The 22,953-nt window shown below is 41.5% G+C and overlaps 1 protein-coding gene across 24 annotated transcripts in view; it reads right to left on the bottom strand.

Annotated features, from left to right (window-relative positions):
* Window positions 1-19,486: 19,486 nt before the first annotated feature.
* Elavl2 (ELAV like RNA binding protein 2) overlaps window positions 19,487-22,953 on the bottom strand; it is a 155,892-nt gene continuing 152,425 nt past the window's right edge. For 17 of the 24 annotated variants that reach the window (XM_013116516.3, XM_021229618.2, XM_021229621.2 and 14 more), the window contains 2 exons: window positions 22,815-22,853; window positions 19,487-22,265 (listed from right to left, as the gene is read on the bottom strand). In XM_013116516.3, the coding sequence (XP_012971970.1) occupies window positions 21,935-22,265; window positions 22,815-22,853 (370 nt within the window). In that variant the 3' untranslated portion in view covers window positions 19,487-21,934. The remainder of the gene's footprint in view (window positions 22,266-22,814; window positions 22,854-22,953) is intronic. The other 7 variants (XM_021229625.2, XM_021229620.2, XM_021229623.2 and 4 more) reach the window with 3 other exon arrangements.

The raw sequence follows: 22,953 nt of genomic DNA, 5'->3' as shown, positions 1-22,953 counted from the left end.
AACAGATGCCTATTTTTTTCTTATGCCCCTGAGACAGATGGTCCTCAGAGAGGGGGAGAAGAATGAGTCCACAAGAGAGAATTCTCTGTACAGCACTAATTTTGGAAATTCGTCCCTGATCCATCTGGCCAATGAGGATTCCTCAGAAGTACCTTTTGCCTAACATTCAGGAAGGGAATCCTGGGACCCAGTGCCCAAACTTTGGGTATTTACTATGAAAACATCCACACAGCTTTCCACCTTAGTCATGGAGGCAGAAGCCTCAGATACTTATAAGGGCAGAAGATACTGTAAGGATGAAATCAGTGATGGCCCCTCACTTTGGGACCATGTTTCAGAGAACTCCCTCACTTTCCTGACGATGACTATTGTCCAGAATGGCCTTTCATGTACACAATAGGAGCAATCCCTTCCTGTCTGGTCTGTGGAACAGCAGCTTTCCTCCACTTGGGGCAGCAGGGCTCTTGTCCTTAACCCAACTTCAGTATCCTGACCTTGTTATGTCAAAGGGGGTTTCTCCCGAAACAACAGACTATAAATTTACGGTGTTCATTAGAACTCTGATCTGGGGGTTTCCTTCTATTCCATTTATGTTCCATTACACTGTTACATAAATAGCAAAGAGATAAAATTAAGATTATACATGGGGGGAGTTAGACAACCAGAAGGCACATTACGGGAAGCAGCTGTTGACAGATGCTTTTAGTCTCAAGCATCAGTCCTCTGAAGTCTGTAGGACTTGGTGTGAAACTCCTGTTCCACTATTTACTACCTGGGCAATCTCAGTGTCCTCGTCTATAAAACGAAACAACTGAGCTCCCTGTAGCTTCGCTGTGGGGATTGGGTGAAGATGTGTACTTCATTTAACCACTCTTTATAGTGATTTACAGTGACTCCTCAATGTGAACTTAATAATCAATACTGGGCAAAGTGCTGGCTAAGAAAACAGTTGCTGCTAGCAAGGGCATCACAAGAAGTCTCTCCCTTTTCTTCTGAATCTAGAAATTTCTAGTGTAGAAAGACTGCATCCCACATCCACTCTTCTCATTATCAGGGACACTAGAATCCCTATTTGAGGGCCAAGTCTTGTGTGGGGTCTGTGGCGAACATGCGTCCCTCTAGCACCTCCTCTTCCAGCTCCCACACCACCAGCACAGATAAGAGGCCTCTGCAGATGATGCTGTAACACAGCAGTCCACTGGGAACCAGCTACACACCCACTTTGGGTTGTAAGCAGTCCTTGCTACAAAGAAAGTATCAGTGGCTATAACAGCAGCAACACAGTATCATATAATTGAACTTAAAGTGGTAAAGCCCCTAGCTCAACATCTAGACTCACAACTAACAAATGCCGTTTGCTTACATAATCTTGTTCCTATATTTTCCTAAAACGGTAGTGATCTTCCATATAACAATTCTAATCACACATAAGGAATACAGACTTTTTCATTGCTTTTTCTCACTGCCATGATGGAATACGTACAAGAAAGCGACTGTAGGGAGGAAAGACGTCTTTAGACTTAAGAGCAGAGAAGGTGGCAGCCCACCACGGCAGGGAAGGCCTGGCTTGCTCACTTCTAGGTAGGTCAGGAAGCAGAGAGAGGTGGAGGCTGCACTCAACTCAGCTCGTACTCGCTCCCTTTTCCTCCTTTATTCAGATTGGGACCTCTGCCCAGGAACAATGCCGCCCGCCCATATTCAGGACACGCCCTTCCCCTTTAGTTATGAAATCCCCAGAGGTGTGCTTAAGGATGTCCCAGGCATATCTTAAGTTGACAATCTAAATTAGCCATCACAAGGACAATGCACACACTATATGGCAAGAAACGAAGACTTGATTTTCATGAGACCAGGCTGAGGGACAAAAGGACAAAAGGCTTTATGAATGAGGACTAATACTTGGTTGCATTGTTCCCGGCAGCAAATGGGTGGCCAGGGCAGAATACAGAACCCAGCTGCAATGACTTCTCGCTGCTGTTAATCTCATGAAGCTTACCTCCGGGGCCACTCCCCTGAAAGCAGAGCAAAACTGCCCTGCTTCCTCTGCCAGATGTTGCTTTTTTCCAGGCTCCCTGGGTTTAGATTACACTGAGCTCACTTTCACCCATGTTGTGAGCTAATTACAAAGAATCCAGAAATGCAGGATCGAACTGGGAATACTGCAGGCTGCTTTAACAAACCCCGGCACCATCTGCTGAAATATCAAGAAGCTTGTTTAAGAAGTTGCCTGTCAGAGGAAGCCGCAGCGGGGATGGTGGGGGAGTTCTCTTAATAATTACTTTTTACTTCTCTCCTCTGAAAAGGAGCGGCAGGGCACCGAGCATGGTGATCGGTACAGAGATGAAAGACCATCTCTGTTTACCTTCTCCTGGTCCTGGTGCTGGCAAGGGAGGACCCAGAGGGCTTTTGACATCAAAGTAGGAAAGATACGGTCAAAAGATTGCAACATGCAGCTGGGGGCAGTGGCTTAGGCCCCAAATCTCTGCACTTGGGAGGCTGAGGCAGAAAGGATCACCAGATGTTTGAAGCTAGCCTGGGCTACAAAGCTTGTTCAAAACCAGCATGAGATTCTGCATGAGATCAGAGTGAGACTGTGGCATCCTCATTGTGTTTGGTCCTTACCAACAGTCTTTTGGAAAATCCTTTTCTGTTTATAATTACTTGGGAACAGACAGTTGGAAAGCATACTACTTAGGGAAATTATCAGACACATGCGATTTTTATCCTGGTATAACAATACTCCAGTAACTAGAGACTTGCGGGTATGGAACACCGTTTGTAGACTGGATGCTTTACTCCCAAACTGGCATAGGTGTGGACAGTCTCAGGTTTGTAGATAATGATTAGGCCCACAGCAGAGCTCCAGGCCTTACACATTGCAATTATAATGTTTAATGGACTACAACACAGCCTACAGTGGTCAGAAGTAAGACAATGATAGTCACAGGATTACCATTTTATTTTATTTTACTCCTTCAGCAAAGAGACTTATTCATTTTCTTTTTTGTGTGATAAGAGAAATAACGGTAATAAGAGAAACAGCAGCTAGCTAGCATCCTTTTCAATTTTTAAAAATATTTATCTCTGTGGATGTTTTGCGTGCATATCCATGAACCACGTCTGTACCTAGCGCCTGAGGAGGCCAGAAAAAGGCACTGGATCCCCTGGAACTTCAGTTAAAAGATGGTAGTGAGCCACCACGTGGGTGCTGGGAATCAAACCCATGTCTTCTGGAGGAGCATCCAGTGCTCTTAACTGCCATGCCGCATTTCAGCCCCAACTGCTAACAACTTTTGAGTAGGCACCCAGTACCAAGAGAGGAAACGGATGCCTACTAGATTATTAACCTGAATCAAATACATCATGGGTTAGGCAAGATAGGTAGAGCAGAGATGAAAGCCAAAATGCTATACAATAGATCAATTGCCTTTGTGGCCAGAGTCCCAATGGACTGACTTAATTGAAAGAAGTGTCCCCTTAAGGATGGGCATAATGGAGAAGACAAGACTTACAAGAGCCCCAATATCATGCTTCACAGACACAGCAGATGGAGCTGAAGTAAATAGACTCCAGGCACCACAGTCACGATGAACTCCACTGCCAGTGCTACTACTGAGCTACCCCCTGCTTTGCTGACACACTTCTCTCCAAAACTGCCTCACACAACTCACTGGATAGCCAAGAGGCTGAATGGCCTATAGCCAGACAAGGAGCCTGGAGGCAAGGACTGATAAGTACCACAAACAACTTCAGTAAGCAATGGGGGAGGCAGGCAAGTCTGGAGAGGGCCATGAGGTCAGTGAGCCTCAAGATGCTCATGTCCCACAGAGGGCAATTCTGCATCCTTCTGGGATCCTGCCATGCATTCCTGGCATTTACAGATATTACTTATACCAAAAGAACACAGGACCAGCTCCTAGGCTCAGCAGTCACTTGGTTGAGCACACATGAAGATGACTTTGAAGGCAGACTGAACTTAGAAAGGGTCTTCCTCCTTCACCCTGGGTTGATTTCAAAGTCATTTACCAGAATGCAAAGTTGCCTGGGTCCTGATGTCCATTTACCAGGAGGCTGGTCATTTTCATCATTCCGTAGAGGGGTGGCTCTGAGCTTAGCCGGGCCATCTGTTGTCCTTCACAAGTCTGTGGAATTCACAGCAGGGCACGAGAGTCTGCCAACTCTCTCCAGCAGGCTCTCAGGGCAGGGTTGACGAATCACTTCCCAGACAGGAAGAACAGTCCCCCATATATCCACACAGAACCAGAAACTCAGGAACAACAGGTCACCACAAAAGTAATATCATCCTCCCAGAAAGAAAAGAACATACCCACAGCAATCACGCCGTGGAATTCACACCTGACTCACTGTTAGACCCCAAAGGTCTCCCAGAGTGAAAAGTCTAGAAACTCCTCAGTGGTATCTGAAACCTCCTGCTTCATGCAACCCAAACCAATGCTACAAACAGGAGGCTGCAACGCAAGCCAGCAGATCTTTATAATGAGCACTACCTCGTCTCCTGGGAAGAATATTCTACTTTAGAACAGGCAGCGCATTCAAATATTTATACCCCTAACAATTAAGCTCCGAGGACAGTGATTCGGAACATCACTGGAGTCCAACTATTTGTGGGTGGTCCTCAGGCGCCACATAGCTTCCTGCTGTCCGTTTCCCAGAGATGAGTGGGTAAGGAAGCAGAAGGAAAGCAAACGCCGTATCCACCACCCTTTTTTACGGAACATTACCAAAGCCTGCAACAAGCTAATTCTCCCCCTTTCCTGCTTCTCTCAAACACACTCTAAAACACACTGTCTGGTCAGGCACGAGAAAGCACACCAGGCTGGAAGGGAACAAGAGCCAACAGAAGCACGTGGGACCACCAGTGCCCCGCCACTCACCCACAGGCACGTCAGCCCAAGCAAGCTTCAGCTTGTCACCTCTATCTCACCTAAAAGTAGGCTGTCGGCAACCCCACCCATCCATTCGTGCGGCATTCACGGATCTCATTCTTTCTTCGCCTCCCTTCTCTCTCTACAGCTCAGGTTTGCCTCAACTCACGCTTCTCTTGCCTTAGTCTCTCAAGTGCCAGACTATAGGCTATGTACCATTGTGTCCAACCTTGACATTTTCATGTTGAGAATGGTATGGGCTGCCTGTGTTCAAACCTCAAATTGCAATCAAAGCTCTGCAAGTAGGTGTTGGGAACTGGCCCTCTTGTTTCCTAGGCTATGGAGAGTGGAATACCACGCCTTGCTTTGCAGGACTGTGAGGTGCTGCTCACAGGGCTAGGCTAAAAGAAGCCCCTTTTACCGTGCTCTAGCAGCTGACCACACACACCCAAGGCAAGCTGAGCTCAACTGAGTTTTCACAGACGTGGGTGCAACATGGACGTGGGGGGTGGATCTGACAGGAGTTGGGGAAAATACGATCAAAATGAAGCTATAAAAATTTCAAAGAATACAATTTTTTTTGAGAAGAGGATCCTCAGGGAAGAGTTGGATTTCTCTTTCTGTCTGTAGGTTCTTTGCAACTAACACCTCCAGAATTACCCAGTGGCCTTTTGACAAACACCTTAGCCTACAGTATGTGCACATGCACACACATGCATGTGTACACACACATTCACACACATACACGTACACACACACACACACACACACATACCTAAAATGAACAACAACCAAAAAAAAAAAATCTAGGAATTCATAGGACACGCTTTCCAGAAAATATTCTTACAATTTTAACCTGACGATTGTCCTCAAAAACACGTTCATTTAAACTGAAGTAAATTTACTAGGAATAAAAAGATGAGTAAAAAGCAAGTCCTTCATCTCCTAGCAGATACTAAGCATATCTCTGAATGAATTACTTTTTCTTAAGTTCTTAGCTGAAAATTAAAGACAAAATGAACCAAAGTCATGTACCCAAGCTTCTTCAAAGGGCAACCGTTTTTAATACTGTGCTCACTACAAGTAGTGAAGAGATTTTCTTTTCCATTAAACATACCATGTAAGTAATGCTAAAACAAAAGAGAAATAAGGGTTTCTAAGTTATTAGGAAAAGCCTCATGACTAAAAAGAAAAAAGTTAAATTTCCAGTGCTACCCATTGTTTAAATGTTCATTTGCAATACAAACAAAAATACATTTCAACCTAAAGAGTTTTCATGTAGACATGAACACCTGTCAATCCCCATTAAATCTCCGCCCAGAAGTCACACTCTGTAGCCTTCCGAGGGGACAGGAGTGGGGGTCGGGGAGCCTGTACTTCCTAACCATGCTGATCAGCAGACTTCTCAAAAGCCTCAAAGGTAGCTGTACTCTCAATAGGTGGACACACAAAAACGCCTAAAGGCAAAGCAGTAGGCAGCCAAGCCAGCTGCCAAGCACCACTCTAAATCAACTTAAAAAGGGAAAGCAGGACGGCTGTGTCAGCTGCTGAGTTCTGGTCTGTGTTTGCTGCTCACTGTTCGGCAGGGGGAGGGATAAAAAGCTATCTGAATTCCTTCTTAGAAGGAAGTGGAAACTTAGAAAAGCTGAGACGTGCAATTTATTTCCTTTTTGATAGATAAAGAGGGCAAAGACTCTGGTCAACCCATTACACAGTTTGCTGGAAACAGTTCAGATATGATTGCCCTGTTCTATTTATCTTCTCATAGATCAGCACTTCCCCTAGTGACTATAGACACTCTGTATCACCCTAGCCTTTTGCAAACTTCCAAACTCTATCCTTAGGCCTTGGTGAAAAGACCTAGATCTGCCCATTAAGATCGTAGCCTCACTGAACTCAACAGCTCAAACCGTAGCTGGAATACCCTGGCTCTGGGGGCAGTCCAACCATTGCTACACAATGTCCAGAGGAAGAACAGCTCCCAGCATACATGTCCCTCCCAACCTCAAAGGCAAGCTCTGGATCCAGGGGTCTTTGTTCTAGCAAGCACTAGGTCAGTCCGTAAGCCTACTCAAACTTGAGAATCATTTTCACTGTTGTTGAGTTTTTCTCAAAATCTTGTGGCACACAGAATCCTAAAAACTTGGAAAATGCAGATTGCTCTACATAGCTGTGGAACCGCCAATGCATGTACTTTTCAATAACTTCTTGTATGGCTTAAGTGCTATCGATCCACAGATAATATTTAGGGTAATGGAGCCGTAGGGAACAGAAAGCAGTGCTCTTATTCTGTGTACTATTATACTTTATTAGCAATCAGATTTGGGAACTAAGTTCACGTGATGTGGAAGCCCCTGTGGCAGTGGTAGTAAGTAATCAGAATGCTGCCCAAAAATTGTGTAGTTCATTTAAGAAAAAGCTCTATCCACGCACAAGTGTGCACTTCAATTTAGACAGCAAGCACTACTGAAAAATGTATTTGAGTATTCCCAGATGTCATTTCACATGCTGGAGGTCTGCAGTTCTAATCACACTGAAAACTCAAAATCTGTTGATCGTTTGCTTCTGCTCTACCTGAGTTCCTTCCATACGGAATGCAAGTGCTTCCGCTAACAAGTGCACAGATGCATGTATTCCTGCTGGACACCATGCATGTCCACCAGGAAGCAGCAAGCCCAACAAGAGTCACAAGCACAAATGATGTAAGGATGTTGTACATACCTAACATAAAGCTACAAGACAATAGCTTATCTAGCCACCTAAAGAACAATTACTTCTCGAGAAAAATAATTTAATCTGAATTCTCCTAGCAGAGCCTGCAAGTTTCCTGACCTCCAAAGTGCACATACCATAAGGCAAAAATGGAATTACCCAGGTTTTAGTTCCAGATTTAGTTCCCTGGCCATAATTTAGCCACAAATATAACACTTATTCATCATTGTACCTACCTGAAAGCAATCTTCTTTTCCACTTTATTTAGTGATTAAGTTACAATATTTGTAATCCACCAGAAATTGCTTTGCTATTCTAAAATCCAGATTTTCCTCTATGCAAAGCAGATATAATTTCTGTCTTTTGTAATGATGAAAATTAGCTCTTTCTAGTGACTTAGTTATATTCAAAATTCAGCAGAAGAAAACCGTTACAGCTCCTAAGAGTGGCTAGAGATCCCTGCTCAATGTGCACTAGAACTCGGAAGGTTATTCATCAACCTGACACTCCTGACTCCCCCCTCAGATCTCGTTTGGTTAAGAAAAGATGTGCGCAACGCTCTAAATTCTAAGCAGTGGACAGCATTCTATAATTTGAGCAATAGCAAACAAAGCAGCCGGATTCCTCATGGCTATTAACACACCATTTCCACTAAACAGGAGGTAGCTATAGATAACTGCATTGTCCACTTGAGACCCCTGAGAAACAGAATCAATGATAGTTCAACATTACATTTCAGTCCCATTCTGACTTCATCACACATGTACAGAAGATCTCCACCCCTCCTGTGTACACACGCACATGCACGCACATGCACATATACACACACACACACAGAGTCATAGAATAGATTTATATGATGTCCAGTAGAAAAATGCAGTATAACTAACTCTTTGTATCCCCAGTTTTAGATAGGAAATGAGAGGAAATATTTATCCATATTCAAGAATATGGATAAATGTATGTGAAATCCAGGTGGCATGTAGACTCACAGATTCTCATGAAATACATGGATTCCCTTTCCACTATAAGTCCCTAGAATTGCTGTTTTAGATCTTAACCCCCGCCCCCCTGCAAAGCAAGCAAACAAACTGGAATTAGCCCTACTGATTTAGACATGGTGTTGAAATGCAATCCTCACTGTGAGGTAGCAAAAGAGGCAGAAACAATCTGAATGTGGTGTTTGGGGTGGGGAGAAGGGGTTAGCAGGCACATCTAAGTTCAGAGCCTTCTGAAGGTGACTGGGGTTAGAGGAAATAGATTAGATGCTTGCTCTTGCGGTTTCCAAGAAGAGGGCTGGAGGTCACACATACATGCATGTGTATTCCAACACTTGAATCCCTGGACTGCTTTGGGGCTCCATTAGGAAAACAGCAAATGCCAGATCTTGGCCCCTTGATCTTGGGTAAGAACTGTGAGATAAAATATGCCTATTTTCTTTGTAACTTCTGCAATTTATAATATTATGCTATATCAACAGAAAATGGATCACTCTATGGGGATCTGGTCAGATCCTACGATAGAGAAAATAAAGTTTAGGATGAGCCTGAAATTCTACTAAGGCCAGTTCCCCAGATTTCACCCTCCGTCTATAAAAATTCAAACAATGTCCTTCAGGATAATCATGACACACAAGTAAAAGACGGAGGAAGTCCAGACACTAAGGAACATTCCAGTATGGAATGCTGAACCATGAACAAGCACACCCCAGTGTTATGGTTTGCACAGGAATGACCTCACCCAGTTCATGTGTAGAATAATTGGTTCTCCAGTTGGAGTGGATTTGTGTGTGTGTGGGTGGGGTGGAGAAGGTCTTGGAAATTTTAGCACTTAAGAGTCCATTTTTCCTGTGTTACCTGTCGCTTAGCACAGTGTCTAGTCTACACTATGCTGTTATATGTAAGCTTTCTCAATGGGAACTGGGGTAGGAGGGAGCAGAAGGGCTCCCTGGAACCTGAAGGAAACACCAAAGGGTATGAACAACCTCAGTTTTCCTACACTCTTGTCGGGTGGTTCCAGACACTAAGCCAGTATGACTCTGTCATGGATCTATCTGGAGCTCACTGTAGAGCCACAGCATCAAAACAAAGAAGAGGTGAGTCTATAAAGTATCACGGTAAGTTGTAATATCGGTACCCATCTACCCAAGCAGAGAACCACTGTGAATGTGGTCATGCTTTGATGTGCCTGAGATGTGACTCAGGTGAGGTTTGGCTGCATTTAGGGACTCACATGGCAGTGATCTACGGCTGTGCTTTCGGCAATTTCAAAAGCTGTGATCATCAAGTTACCAGTAGAAAAGAAGGCCAAGTGCAAGGTACTGTGAGAGAAACATTAACACAACCTTTTTTTTTTTACCTTCCTAAATTGTCCTGTTTTATTAGTTTATCATTAATCTCTTCCTGTGATTCATCACAAATTAAACTGTCACTGGCATGTATAAGAATAAAGGTCTTCCTTTAACATTATAATGGTGTAACAGTAACAACATTCAATGGCAAATGCAGTTTGAATTTTGATCCTTTTTCTAGGCTAGCAATATGAACATACTGTCTCATACACTTGTGCAGTGGGAGACAGTACCACACCATCCAGTCATAATATCATGAGGGTGAGTAGCAGGTACTACAGTGGGCCTTGTTGCTAAGTTACTAGGCTTGCCAGGCTAGTTGTATTAAATGCATTTCAGTCTATAGTGTGCACAAGTTACAATGGGATTACCAGGATACAACCCGATTATAGTTAAGGAATGTCTCCACATTGTGAATTCTGCATTAGATGTGGTTTCAGCCACTCACTTGGGGTCTTGGAAGATATCCAGTTTAATAGCTATCTAGTCTCTAAAATCTCAGTTGCACTGTTCTAAATTCCATCCAGAAGTCTTGGTAACCTAGTCCCTCCCCATCCATCAGCATCACTTTTCCCCATTCATCATACAGGAAGAGCAAGGAAAAGATGTACTAACTAGTGCCCCTGGTTCAAACATCTGGCCCCTGGCCCCTTCTATCATTAGTCATGGTTCCCTCATCATTCTCATCTTGCTTATCTGTGTCTCTGCTAGGCCCTTGACTAATGTATTCAAGATGCTATCACCAACATCTCACTATTTCTCATATTTACTATTTCTCATTTTCATCACACTAAATCTCAATATTTAAAATGACTCTCTATACACATTCTTCAAGTCTAATACTTCTTGATGTCCAAGCATGATTTCTAGTTTTCAAGAAAAATTTAGAGCCCAAAGAAACAAGAAACCTATCAAGAAAGGACTGCAGAGATGGTTTGATAGATAAAGTGTGTGCCATACAAATTCTCAGATCTCCTGATCTGACTGAAAACATGGGGGGAGGGGAGAGGGAGCAGGGAGAAAGAGAGAGAGAGAAGAGGAGGATATGGGGGAGCAGGAAGGTTGAGTCGGGGGAAGAATGGGAAGAATAGAGAGCAGGATGAGAGATACCATAATAGAGGGAGTCACTATAGGTTTGAGGAGAGATCTGGCACTAGTGAGATTTCCAGAGATCTACATGAATGACACCAATTGGCAATCTAAACAATTGTGGGGAGGCTACCTTAAATGCCCTTCCTTGATAATGAGCTTGATGACTACCTTATATGCCATCCTAGAGCCTTCATCCAGTAGCTGATGGAAGCAGAGGCAGACACCCACAGCTCAACAATGATGCACTGAACTCATGGAACCCAGTTGCAGAGAGGGAGGAGTGATGAGCAAAGGGGTCAAGAATGGGCTGGTGAAACCCACAGAAACAGCTGACTTAACAAGGGGGAGCTCATGGAACCCAGACTGATAGTTGAGAGGTCAGTATGGGACTTATCCAGATCCCCTCAATCTGGGTGTCAGTGAGGAGGCCTTGGCAATTTATGGAGCCTCAGGTAGTAGATTAGTATTTATCCCTGGCATAAAAATGGACTTTGGGAACCCATTCCACATGGAGGGATGTTCGCTCAGCCTGGACACATGGGGGTGGGGTGGGGTGGATAGGCCCTGCCCCAGATGATATGACAGACTTTGGAGATTTGAAGATCCCCCATGGAGGGTCTCACCCTCCCTGGGAAGGGGAGTGGGAATTGGGCAGGGGGTTGGTGGGGGCCAGGGGAGGAGGGGAGGGAGAGGAAGCTGGGATTGACATGTGAAGCAAGTTTGTTTCTAATTTAAATTAAAAAAAGGAAAAAAAGGAAACAGAAAAAAAAACCACCACCAACAACAAATTCTCAGATCAGTAAGAGACCCTGCCTCAGAATACATGTGGAGAGGAATCATTTATGCATACACACACATGTATGCACACATCTACAAACATTATATGGGCCACCGAATCCACAGTTCATATCACTATATTTATGAATACTCAGAAGAAATGAGAGAAGGAAATGTTGTATATTATGGAATTTTTATGTGGATAATTTTAAATATGAGTGCTGTAGGAGACTATGATATAATCTAATATAAAGTCATCTAAAAAGAAACAATTTACTGGAAAGAAAACTTCATTAACTAAATGAAATTTCCAATCACCAGTGTTCATACCTCCCCAATTATATGAAAGGTATTATTGGAAAGGGTATGATTAAAGAACTATTCCACCTGACTCTGCAATGGACCCAACCTGGCTGATCAAAAAGATTGTCATCTGGTCAATCAAGTGCCATTTGAAAGGCTATTCTAAAAATACCTTCATTTAAGTGTCTAAAATCTCGTAAAAAAAATCTGATGGCTTTGAATTGATTTGGGCTAGCTAAATTTAGGAAATGAGGTTTCAATATTCACCTAAGATTCTCATTTGTAACATAATCACTAAAACCTTTCTAAATTTCCCCAATACTAACCCCACCGAAGGCAATCTACCCTGATTTTCTTCTACCAAACACTACTAAACTAATTTTGAACCCAACAGTAGTTTCTACCAACCTATAATATAAAGCTGAGTCCATCAAAATATTTTATTCAGTAAGACACACAGTATACGTATATCAAATGGCTTCTGTACAGAAGAGCAGCAGGCACCTGGCCATTCATCAACCCTAACCTGTCTACTCTTCTGTAAAGAGGGTTATGGAGAATCCCTTGCTTCCCGGGTGACCGTGAGAGCCAGGGGAGGATATGGACATTAAAAGCATAGTGTGAATCCTAAAGCATTATGCTGATGAAGCAAGTAGACACTCCTTCCTCCAAATGATATTCAAAGGCAAACATACAGACACTATAAAAATAGCAACCAATCCCCTCATTTGAGCTGCTCTTTCTAGAGTGTCAGGTATTAAACTGGAGCCAAGATTATCTAGTAAGCTACTTGAAAAAATTAGTGGGTACCAGACTGTATGAAAATCTTTCTCATGACTACACATGCAGGCTACCTCATGAAAGCCCTGACAAGTCAAGAAGTGAACACGAAAGGAAATATTCCCTTAACAAACATCGAAATGTTTTGACGAATCACACCCAAGTTTGCATGGAGAGGATGCAGACAGGACCGGGACACAGCAAGGTGTTGACGTGACTCTGATCAACACAGCTGATGATCCCATTGCACACTCAATTTGGCTCAGGATCACCCAATCGAATTTGCTAACACAGTCAACTCCAGAAGAATCACCCATTAAAAACAATCCAAATACAGACTCTAAATGTGCATAAGGCCTTTGTGCTCTCCACTGGAGCTTATAGTATCTAACAGCTGCAACTGTGACTATTCTAGCTAATTGCTCTCAGCAACAAAAATAAACAATCTCTCCAGGAAGAAGACTGTGCCCGCCAAATATTAATGAATTTTTTAACAGTCAGAAATTTCAAATCTTGGTTTAGAAGCCTTGCTACTTACTGGAAAGTCTCAAATCAAATAACAAGAACAGAATTGAGGAGGTGTTCCCCCACCCCCACAGTACATATCTTATATTTAATCCCCCCCCCTCTACCAAGTCCAGCCCCCTCAAAATGGAAAAAGGAATGTGCCTTGCATTTGGAAGACTTTAAGCAATCTGAGATATTTTAACTCATGTATAACTTTTTAACATATGGGGGAAAAGAGTCACACTGATTGGAGCTATTTTTAACGTGCAGCTCTATCGTAAAAATAGACATTTACTCATGAGGGTGCTTGAATAGAGAACAGGCCCAATCTACGTCTCATTGTTAAGAAAGAGGTGAAAAAAGGCTGCCATGCTTTCCAGAGAGCCGCTGATGGTCCACCTGTGATGTCATGGCAGGATCCAGGTGCACTCTAACGAGTGTCTTTTAAACTCATCACCCCTTTGAAAAGTGCTCTTCTCCATCAGCTACTTGTCTGAGCACATGCAGTAAGGAGTCAGTATTTACCCAGACCCTTGCAAGAGGAAAGATCACCGCAATCAGAGACCTAGGGAAGGAGGAGGACAAATTTACTTACCTACAATGGGCTTCCCAGACATCCTCTTCCTGGCTCCCATCAGGGAAGAGTTTTTGCTAAGGAAATAAAGGATAGATGTAGTTGAACTTCCTGGTACTAGGATATCTCTGTCTGTTCTTTATGGCCTCAGAGTCTTTCTCTTCTCATCCGGGACCCTGCTACACATAACACTGCAATCAGACTTCGAACTGAGAACTGTGGCAAGCATTTAGACACTGCCACTCTAGGCTTTCCTTAGGAGAGAGAACCCCCGTTTTGGACTTTAAATTTGTCTTCAGCCCATTCACACAAATCCAGGGGCATATACCAATGGGAAACAGAATTCTTGATTTCCATTACTTTCTGAAATAACATAAGCAGCAATCAACACAGTAAACACACACACACACACACACACACCAGCTTTCATTAGATCTGCCTTAAGCCAATCAACATATATTGTTTCCCTATGCTAAAGCAGTGGTTTTCAACCTGTGGGCTGTGACCCCTTTGGGGTTGAAGGACTTTTTCACAGGGGTCACATATCAAGTTACTGCTAATCAGACATTTGCACTATGGTTCACAGCAGTAGCAAAATTACAGTGATGAAATAGCAGTGACTATAATGGTCGGGGGTCACCACAACATAACGAATTGTATTAAAGTGTCACAGCATTAGGGAGGGTGAGAACCCTTATGCTAAGAACAGCTATTTGAAAAGCAAAAACATTTATCAAAGAAAAAAAACAAATTTGAATGTTTGAAAAAGTACATGGAAAAAAATTACACACACAAAAGCACCTTAAAAACTAAGGAGACAAAATATATAATTTTGAAGTAAAATGCATTAAAATATGTAAGTATGCATACATACTCACCTTTATTCCACTTCTAGATGGCAAAACTTTGATTCTGTAAAAGCCCATCAGCACACACCAATTCTGCTTGGTCTTAGTGCCTCGATGATGATGAAGGGCAGGGTGATGGGAGCCAGAAGAGCTGCGGCCAGGGGCTAAAGTTTCCAGGGAGACCTGATTCACATTATCTACAAAATAAGATACTAAAGGAGTTTGATCAAGTGTCTTCCAGCTCAGAATGAGAGGGAAAAATACAAATTAAATCTTCAGTCTACAAAACAGCCTGTGACTGGTACAGAGTGCCCACTTAATGTGCACTTACTGAGAGACAAATGGCAATGAGATAGAAAGTCTGCATTTTGAAGGTTTCCCACCTTGTGCACAGTATACTGCTGACTGTGGACAGGATACTGGTGTGACAAAACATGGTTCCCTTCAGGGCAGAGGACAATAGATGAAAAAATTAGGGAAACAACTTAGAAAATATACAACAACTAAAGCAAAAACAAAACAAAAAAATCCCCTAAGGCTCAAGATAAACTTTTCAATGCATTTTTTTTTAAAGGAAAGAAAGGCTATCCGTTGCCTTACCGTCTAGTACTCAAGGCTATGTAATCTTAATACAGACACAGAAGCCACAATTTGAAGAGGCTTCATATTTTTCATACAATGTCTGGGTATAAAAGGGATATTTCTTAAAGAACAACTTGAGAAACAGATGATTTTAACACACGGTTCATTGTGTGTGTGGGGGAGGGGACACAGCAACAATCATTCTTGAGGTGGAGTTTTATTAAAGAATATTTATTATAGTAAAACTAATTTCTGGTTCAACTTTAAGACAACAGGTATTTTCTGACAGCAACTTGGGCATTTGGAGTATGAACATCTGCATTATTCGTTATTACTATCTATGTTTGCAAAACCTACCCTTTGAGAGAGGAGAGTATAACATACACAAAAATGTGGGGTGAACTTATGATACAGTGCTCTCAGCACTTCCTGATACTCTGGCATTAATTCAGACTCCAAGAAACCAAAGCTCTCCATCCATCTATTGGATGCCCAAGTGGCCTTCTCACCATTTCTCATAGGTAGTAGCTATACCTTTGCCAGCCCTGAAATACAACCTTGCCTACCACACTTCATTCCAAAGGGCAAGTTACTTGCAGCTGGTATCATCACAGCTTCAAGGAGGTGCACAGAGAGGCTGGTTGCTTCTGAAACACACATTTAGCTATATAGAAAAGAACAAGAGGAAAATATCACGAAATTAAGTGGTAGGGATTGAATGTGGCTGCAAGATAAAGAAAGCTGCAAGACTTGGTCATGGGAGGGCTACGTAACTGACCTTTCAAGTAGTTCTTTGAGAGGGAAGGCATGGCTCCCAAATAGGATATAGGTGTTAAGAGGGAATCCCATTAGCCAGTATGAAAGACACACAGTTGAATGGTAGATCAGCCCAGAGTTCTATGACCAAGGAAATGTGGGTTGTGTTTAGTGCTCTGCAGACGCTTCATAGCAGCTTCAAATGCACACCTTATAAAGGAGGCAAGGCCCCAGCAATGTGACACTATTCCAAATTCATATAATCTACTGCACCAGACACTGTTAAGGTCACAGTGGAAATGGACAACAGAAAAAAGGGACCAAGTTTCAATATTTAGGTACTTTTATTTTATCATGGCCTCAAATGTCAAAGTGTCACTATTTAAGGACTTCCAATTTCATCATGCTCTCAAATATCAGGCAAATCTGAAATGTAACTAGTCTATGCAAATGTTTAAGGAACTTATAGGTCACACAGTTTATAAATGAAGACACTAAGCTCCAAGAATAAGACAAGCAGGCAGAAGCTTACCTGTTCATGGGGTTTTCTTCTTGAATTCTCTCTCCCACAACAGTTTTTCAATCCTATCTGGTCAACTGCTACCACTTCTGTGTGGCTAACTGGTTCTTATCCTACTATTCTGTAGGCCAACACCCATTGAAAACTAAACATCCTCTTTATTATAATTATGGATTTTTGTGCCTGAGACTCTGTCCTTTCCTTTCATAGTGTATTTGTGATTTGTAGTCCTTCTAAACTACAATGACAACCTATGGACTTCAGTGAGGTATGTCTTCCACTCATCATGTCAGCCCACATATAAGCTTGTGTTTATGTCTGCTATGTGGCTGGCTGGAAGAGAGACTTGACAAACTAACACCCGTAAGCATTTCTGAGGGTCATATCAGTTTAGTCCTAACCTACATTTTTGGCTACTTAAACTAAATATAACATTAATACCAAATTCAGGCCCAAGACTGTATCTTGTCCTACTTCAAAGTTGAATACAAATAACAGAACATCTTTTTAATATTCAGGCTACTTTATCACCATTAGTGCTTTCTAAACCATCACTCTATAGGACACATTGATAGAGTGTCAACCCAACTATGAGGTTACACAGTAGCTTCGGACTTTCATTTTGATTCACAAAGGACTCGGGCAACTGAAAGAGTATGGGTTTCAGAGGCTTCACTGAATGAAAGGCATGTGCTGGCAACTGCAGAGACGGAGCAGAGTGGGTTCACAGGCTCTGTGCTGTGACTGGGTCTGTATAAGCCACAGCCCATTAGCTCAGTGATTGCATCTGAAGGCACCACAGTCATGACCTGGCAGCTTACCTGTTTTTCCTTCTAGGTGACGGCTTCTGGGAAGAGTGACACCTGTTCGTTCTCACTGTGTAACAGGCAGAAGCACACATGTGTGGACTCTCTCTCTCTCTCTCTCTCTCTCTCTCTCTCTCTCTCTCTCTCTCTCTCTCTCTCTCTCTCTCTCTCTCTCCCCTAATAAGTACATGGAGTGGAATTTTGAAGAGTTAACATCAGCAAAGTTCATGTGGCACCAATCAGCTGACTGAATTAGCCAGGTATGTTCTTTAATCTCCTGCCCTGAAAGAATGAATCTGAATTTTGAGGTGAAGAATGTAAAGAAACTATAGGTAGAAAAATTAGGGACTATTCACTGCAATGACAGACTACAAAAACTTGTCATTCAAATCGCCATTGTTCTGATATGGTAACAGAGACATGTCTTTTTTCTTATTCTACTTATAAAGTGACATATGGATACTGTACTAAAGAAGTGCATTAAGAAACCTGGGATTATAGTTCCTACACCCTTACTGTTAAGATACTTGCATTTTTTGTTTTGAAGGTAACACTATTGAATGAGTAGTTGTAAATTTACACTACATTTTAAAATATCTTGTAAAGGGTGGAATCTTGGGAAGATTAACATGCCAACATTTCTCTTTAAATCAGATTAATCTGAAATCATGTTAACAGTTATTGTCATTTACTGTAGCAGTGAATTGCAGTGTAATTTGAATGATTCCCAAGCACACGTGGCAAAGGAATCTGAAGGGGAAAATGTAATTTCTCCACAAATACAACAGTAGTTTCACAACCCTCCCTCTTATGGGTTTCTTTTCTCCCACTATCGGCTCTAATGTAAAAGAACTACTGGCAAGCAAACTAATCAAAACTCTGATAATGTGAGAGGAGAGAGGGGTGGGAAGGGTGTTCGACATCACACATGTAAAATGATGAAATTCACATAATGGGAAATATGGAGAGTTTAGTTTAATTGCAGGTTGGAGGGAGAGGAAGTAATTTGCCACTCAGTCCCTATTGGCTATTAGGTTGTGAATGCAGAATAAATACTTTTTTAACATGGCTTTTACCATAAGCAAAGTGTGACCAATGCAATCAAAAAAGTTATTCAGTACACTTTAAAAAATCATACCGAGCTTTCTGAAGTTTTATAAAAGTAGAATTCTTGCAGAAAAGAACAGCAAGAAGCTGGGGACACTGGTGCTCATCTTTAATCCCAACACTCAGGAGACGGGCAGATCTCTGTGAGTTCCAGGCCAGTCAGGACTACACAGTGAGACTGTCTCAGACAGACCGATGGGCAGACAGACAACCAAATGGAACGGCGAGAAATGTGTTTCCGTCCATTCATCTGCCAGGGACACGTTGCGATTAAATCCGTAAATGAAGCATGGACAAAGCTGGCACAGGTCACAATTTGCACACGTGTGCTGTACACATGTTCACCTAACGGAAGGTGAGTTTCCTGTTTAGGAAAAACTCTGTTAAGGAGACAGCAACTGGGCAACAACAGTGTCACACCCCAACACCTCTGGGGAATTCAGTCTTCCTGAGGGAAGCAGAACAAAGCTGTCTTCTGCGCGTGCCCCTGTGCCCCTGCACTGGCTCAAGTGACTGTGTGTAAACTCTGCTTGTACCCATGGCTGAAGGTTAAATTGGTGAGAGTGAGAACAACGAGTCCTCAAGCTTTGCAAGCAGCTGATGAATGGCCGTGTCCCAGCGAGAGTCACCTAGAAGCGTATTTGACAGAAGACTAATCAGAGTATTATTCAGTCACGGCTTTTGTTTATGGGTTTCGTTTTGTTTGGCTTTTTGTTTGTTTTTCCAAATTCTCCTTTCAGTTAACTTGTCTTCTGGATGCCTTTCAGAAAGCACAGCTTTCAACTAGAACTCTAAGAACGCCCCTTTTTTTACTTAAATAACTTTTTTACTAGACTGAGTATTGGTGCCCCACAACCCCGATGTATTTAAAGATACGCCACAGTTCTTTCCCTTCAACTTTGTTTATTGATGTACCGAACATGAAAAAGCACAAAGAATCCAAACACAAAAGAAAACATGTACAGCCTCTTAAATACTCAACAGAATATATTTTCTATTCCAACAGATGTGAATTAAGTCATACTGTACAACTTCAAATAAATACCAGCCTTACATTTTATTAAGTGCTCCGATGAACACTGTAAAGTGAAGCACAATTTGCATGCCCTCTCATCAATGCCTTGGTTTGCTACAGTAGTACAGGAAAGAAGCGTGTAGCTGCTGTTTTCCCACAAGGGAAACCTTATTTTTTTAAGTATATACATGTATTTTATTTTTTATTTTTTTAAACGCAGGTTAACTCTGACAATCTAAATGCACCTAAGGATATGAGAAAGTGCTAAGCCAATTGAGTTCTGAAGAGCATTGAGTGGGTCAGCATGAAAACTCGCTTATTCACTTTAGCACGCGCCTCACAGTATATGTACTGTACTATACTGAAAAGTTTTATAACTACAGTTTTAAATAATAAAGAATAGAACTCAAAGCAACTGCAAAGATAATGTACAACTATGTTATGCATAGCACATTGCCTGTTCTAAGGGGAAGCATATGAGCATCTCAGTTTATACAAAACGCAGGACGTAACGTAACTATATAGTTCTCAGTGCATCCTGATGAAGGCAGTGCTTGCCTTCAGCTTTTTTGAAAATTTATTATAAGCTAGATGCTAATCAGAAAATATTTTGTATTTTTTAAAATTTCTCTCATACATGGTAAAGACTTATTTTATTATTTCCCCAAATAGTGGTTTAAGCATCATACAAAGTTAAATTTCAATAGCATACAGATATTTATGATTTTTGTATGAAAAATGTAAGGAAATTTGTTCAAAACCTATGGTTATACTCATTTTTCTTTTTTTACCACAAACATATTTATAAACGAAAATGTAGCATCACCATAAACAGCTGAAGCTAGACTATCTACAGACAGAATTCGCAACGAATCTGATGCACTGTAAATTCAAGTCCTCAGGACAACAGAAGTGAATAAGCAAGACCTCAAGTAACAATGTTAGTGCCATTTACAAAGGAAAAAACTGATACAAAACATTCAAAACCTGAACATCACTTGATATGTAAGGGAAAGAAAATAAAATTAGCTGAAAGGTTCATAAACACAAGGTCTTATTTACATCACACAAAGCTCAGGTGTTAGCCTTAAACGTAACTCTCAAAATACCTTCAAATATATCCAACTCAGATCGCCTTTGCTGACTTGCTGCAGTACAAATCATGTGCAGCATCTTTTTTTCCTTAAGACAAAACAATTCTTCAAACGATACTGCAAGTACATCACTAAACACCATGAGCTCTATCTGAAGGGATTTCTTTAGGAAGAACAGATTTTCCCCCATCTCTTGGTAATTTAAATTTCTTGCCTGCTCTTATATATTCTTTTGTAAATTTTTTTATTTGTTTCAAAATCACAAATCAATGTGAGCCATCTATCACATAGCAACCAGGATGATCGGACACCCCACTGGTGATTACGAAAATGAAACCAGCAGTGTTCCCTCACTGACTCAATTCCTCTCATACAAAGATCTCAAAAGTATTTTCCTACATCATAAATCTTTCTAAATTTTCCAACTGTTGCAAATTTCCTGGTAAATTTTAAAAGCTCACTAGGTGTCATATGAAGAGATTTCTCAAAGTATTCAAGTCAAAATATTTGTTCCAGGACCAGTAAAAAGTTTCTCCAAATTTTCTTTTTTATAAAAATAGATGCTTTTTTTAAACCCACATCAAAGAGGCTCTTATCTCTTTGGCAAGGTACTGCTTTACGAAAAGTTCTCCAGTATTCTTACAATAAGCGTTTATAATGTCGCCCCCCCTGCCCCAGCCCAAATCAGAATTACAAAATAAATACTGTTTGTAACTTCATAAATAAAAATGTAAACTTCAAAATACTTTTCTGAGACATAACAGCAATGCTTTAAATGTAAACCAAACACAAAGCTAATTAAAGAACAAAAAGAAAAAGAAGAAAGAAAAGGAGGTGGGGAGAGGCACAACCAACTGAAGAGTTACAACACAAAGCCTCAATATCTACTCACAGGTTCAAGGCAGTTATGTAAAAAGAAAAGAAATGTCTTCCCTTAGCTGAAACACTTTAAAAGGTCCACCTTCTTCAAAGAAGGCAATAGAATGCAATGTGACAGGTAAAAACCCTGTACCTCTTGTCCATATTCAAACATAAAAGATATTTAAGAAGTTTTAATTCAAATACTAGCAATAAAAAATCTCACATATTTCTTAGGATGCTAAGTAGTCATTTTATCCCCATCTCAACACTGACTTACAAAGACATTTACTAATGTATAAAGTTTCTCTTAACTTGCTTTTGTTGTATAGTTTTCATATATAAATGGACTGAGGACAAGAGCTCATTAGGCTTTGTGCGTTTTGTTTGTCTTAAAGGAGACCTGCAGTACTCTGTCTCCCAGACGGTATCCATTGAGGCTAGCTATCGCCATGGCAGCCTCATCATAGTTTGTCATAGTCACAAATCCAAAACCTTTGCATTTATTGGTGTTAAAGTCACGGATGACCTTCACGTTGGTGACAGCTCCAAAAGGCCCAAACATTTGCCACAGGATACTTTCGTCTGCATCAGGGGCCAGGTTGTACACAAATATGCACCAGCCTGTTCCGGGGTGCCCAGGAATATTAATTCCAGCCAGACTGGTCATCCCATCAATCGTCATTGGTGAAAACCTACTAAACAAAATAAGAAACAGACATACACACACAAAAAAGGAACATAGATTGGTTACAGCAATGGGTTTAAGTTCTTTCCCCTTTTCCATTTCCCTAAATTCAGCAATTCCCCTTTCCCAACAGATGTATACAGCTATTTGATGTGTCAACCAAGGCTGTATTTGTAGCTTGCAGTGACAGACAAACAATCCAGGTGTTGATAGGTTATGAAATGACCATTATCTGCTGCACTGAAAATGGCAAAGAAATCTAAAAATTGGCTTCATGAGTTAAACAGGACAGGGAGGGGAGAAAAACCAACACATAACATAAACATGCTATAATGTAGCGATGCAATCTGAAACAAATAATGACTTTTTAAAAGACAGTGTACAGTGGTGTACAGTGGTATAAAAGTATTCCATGAGTCAAATGCACTCCGTAAGCAGCTTTACAAGAGGCTATACATGCAAAAGAAAACCCAACATAAATTATGAGGGTGGAAATACTGCTCCCCAAATCAAAGAACTGTGGGAAGGGATTATGAGTATCATGAACCTGTGTCATTACCTCTTCACTCCATAAGCCATATTGAGCAGATTGTCCAACCTGCAAAACACACATTTAGCAAACTTCAGTGTTTAATTTTCCCCCTTGAAGTTCATGAAAGCTAGGCTCATTACTGCCACCTTCCAAGGGGATAATTGTG

The sequence above is a fragment of the Mesocricetus auratus genome, unplaced genomic scaffold (assembly GCF_017639785.1).
Source record: "Mesocricetus auratus isolate SY011 unplaced genomic scaffold, BCM_Maur_2.0 Super-Scaffold_100014, whole genome shotgun sequence".
NCBI lineage: Eukaryota > Metazoa > Chordata > Mammalia > Rodentia > Cricetidae > Mesocricetus > Mesocricetus auratus.
The sequence above is the reverse complement of the archived record's forward strand: the minus strand, read 5'-3'. Positions and strand labels throughout refer to the sequence as shown.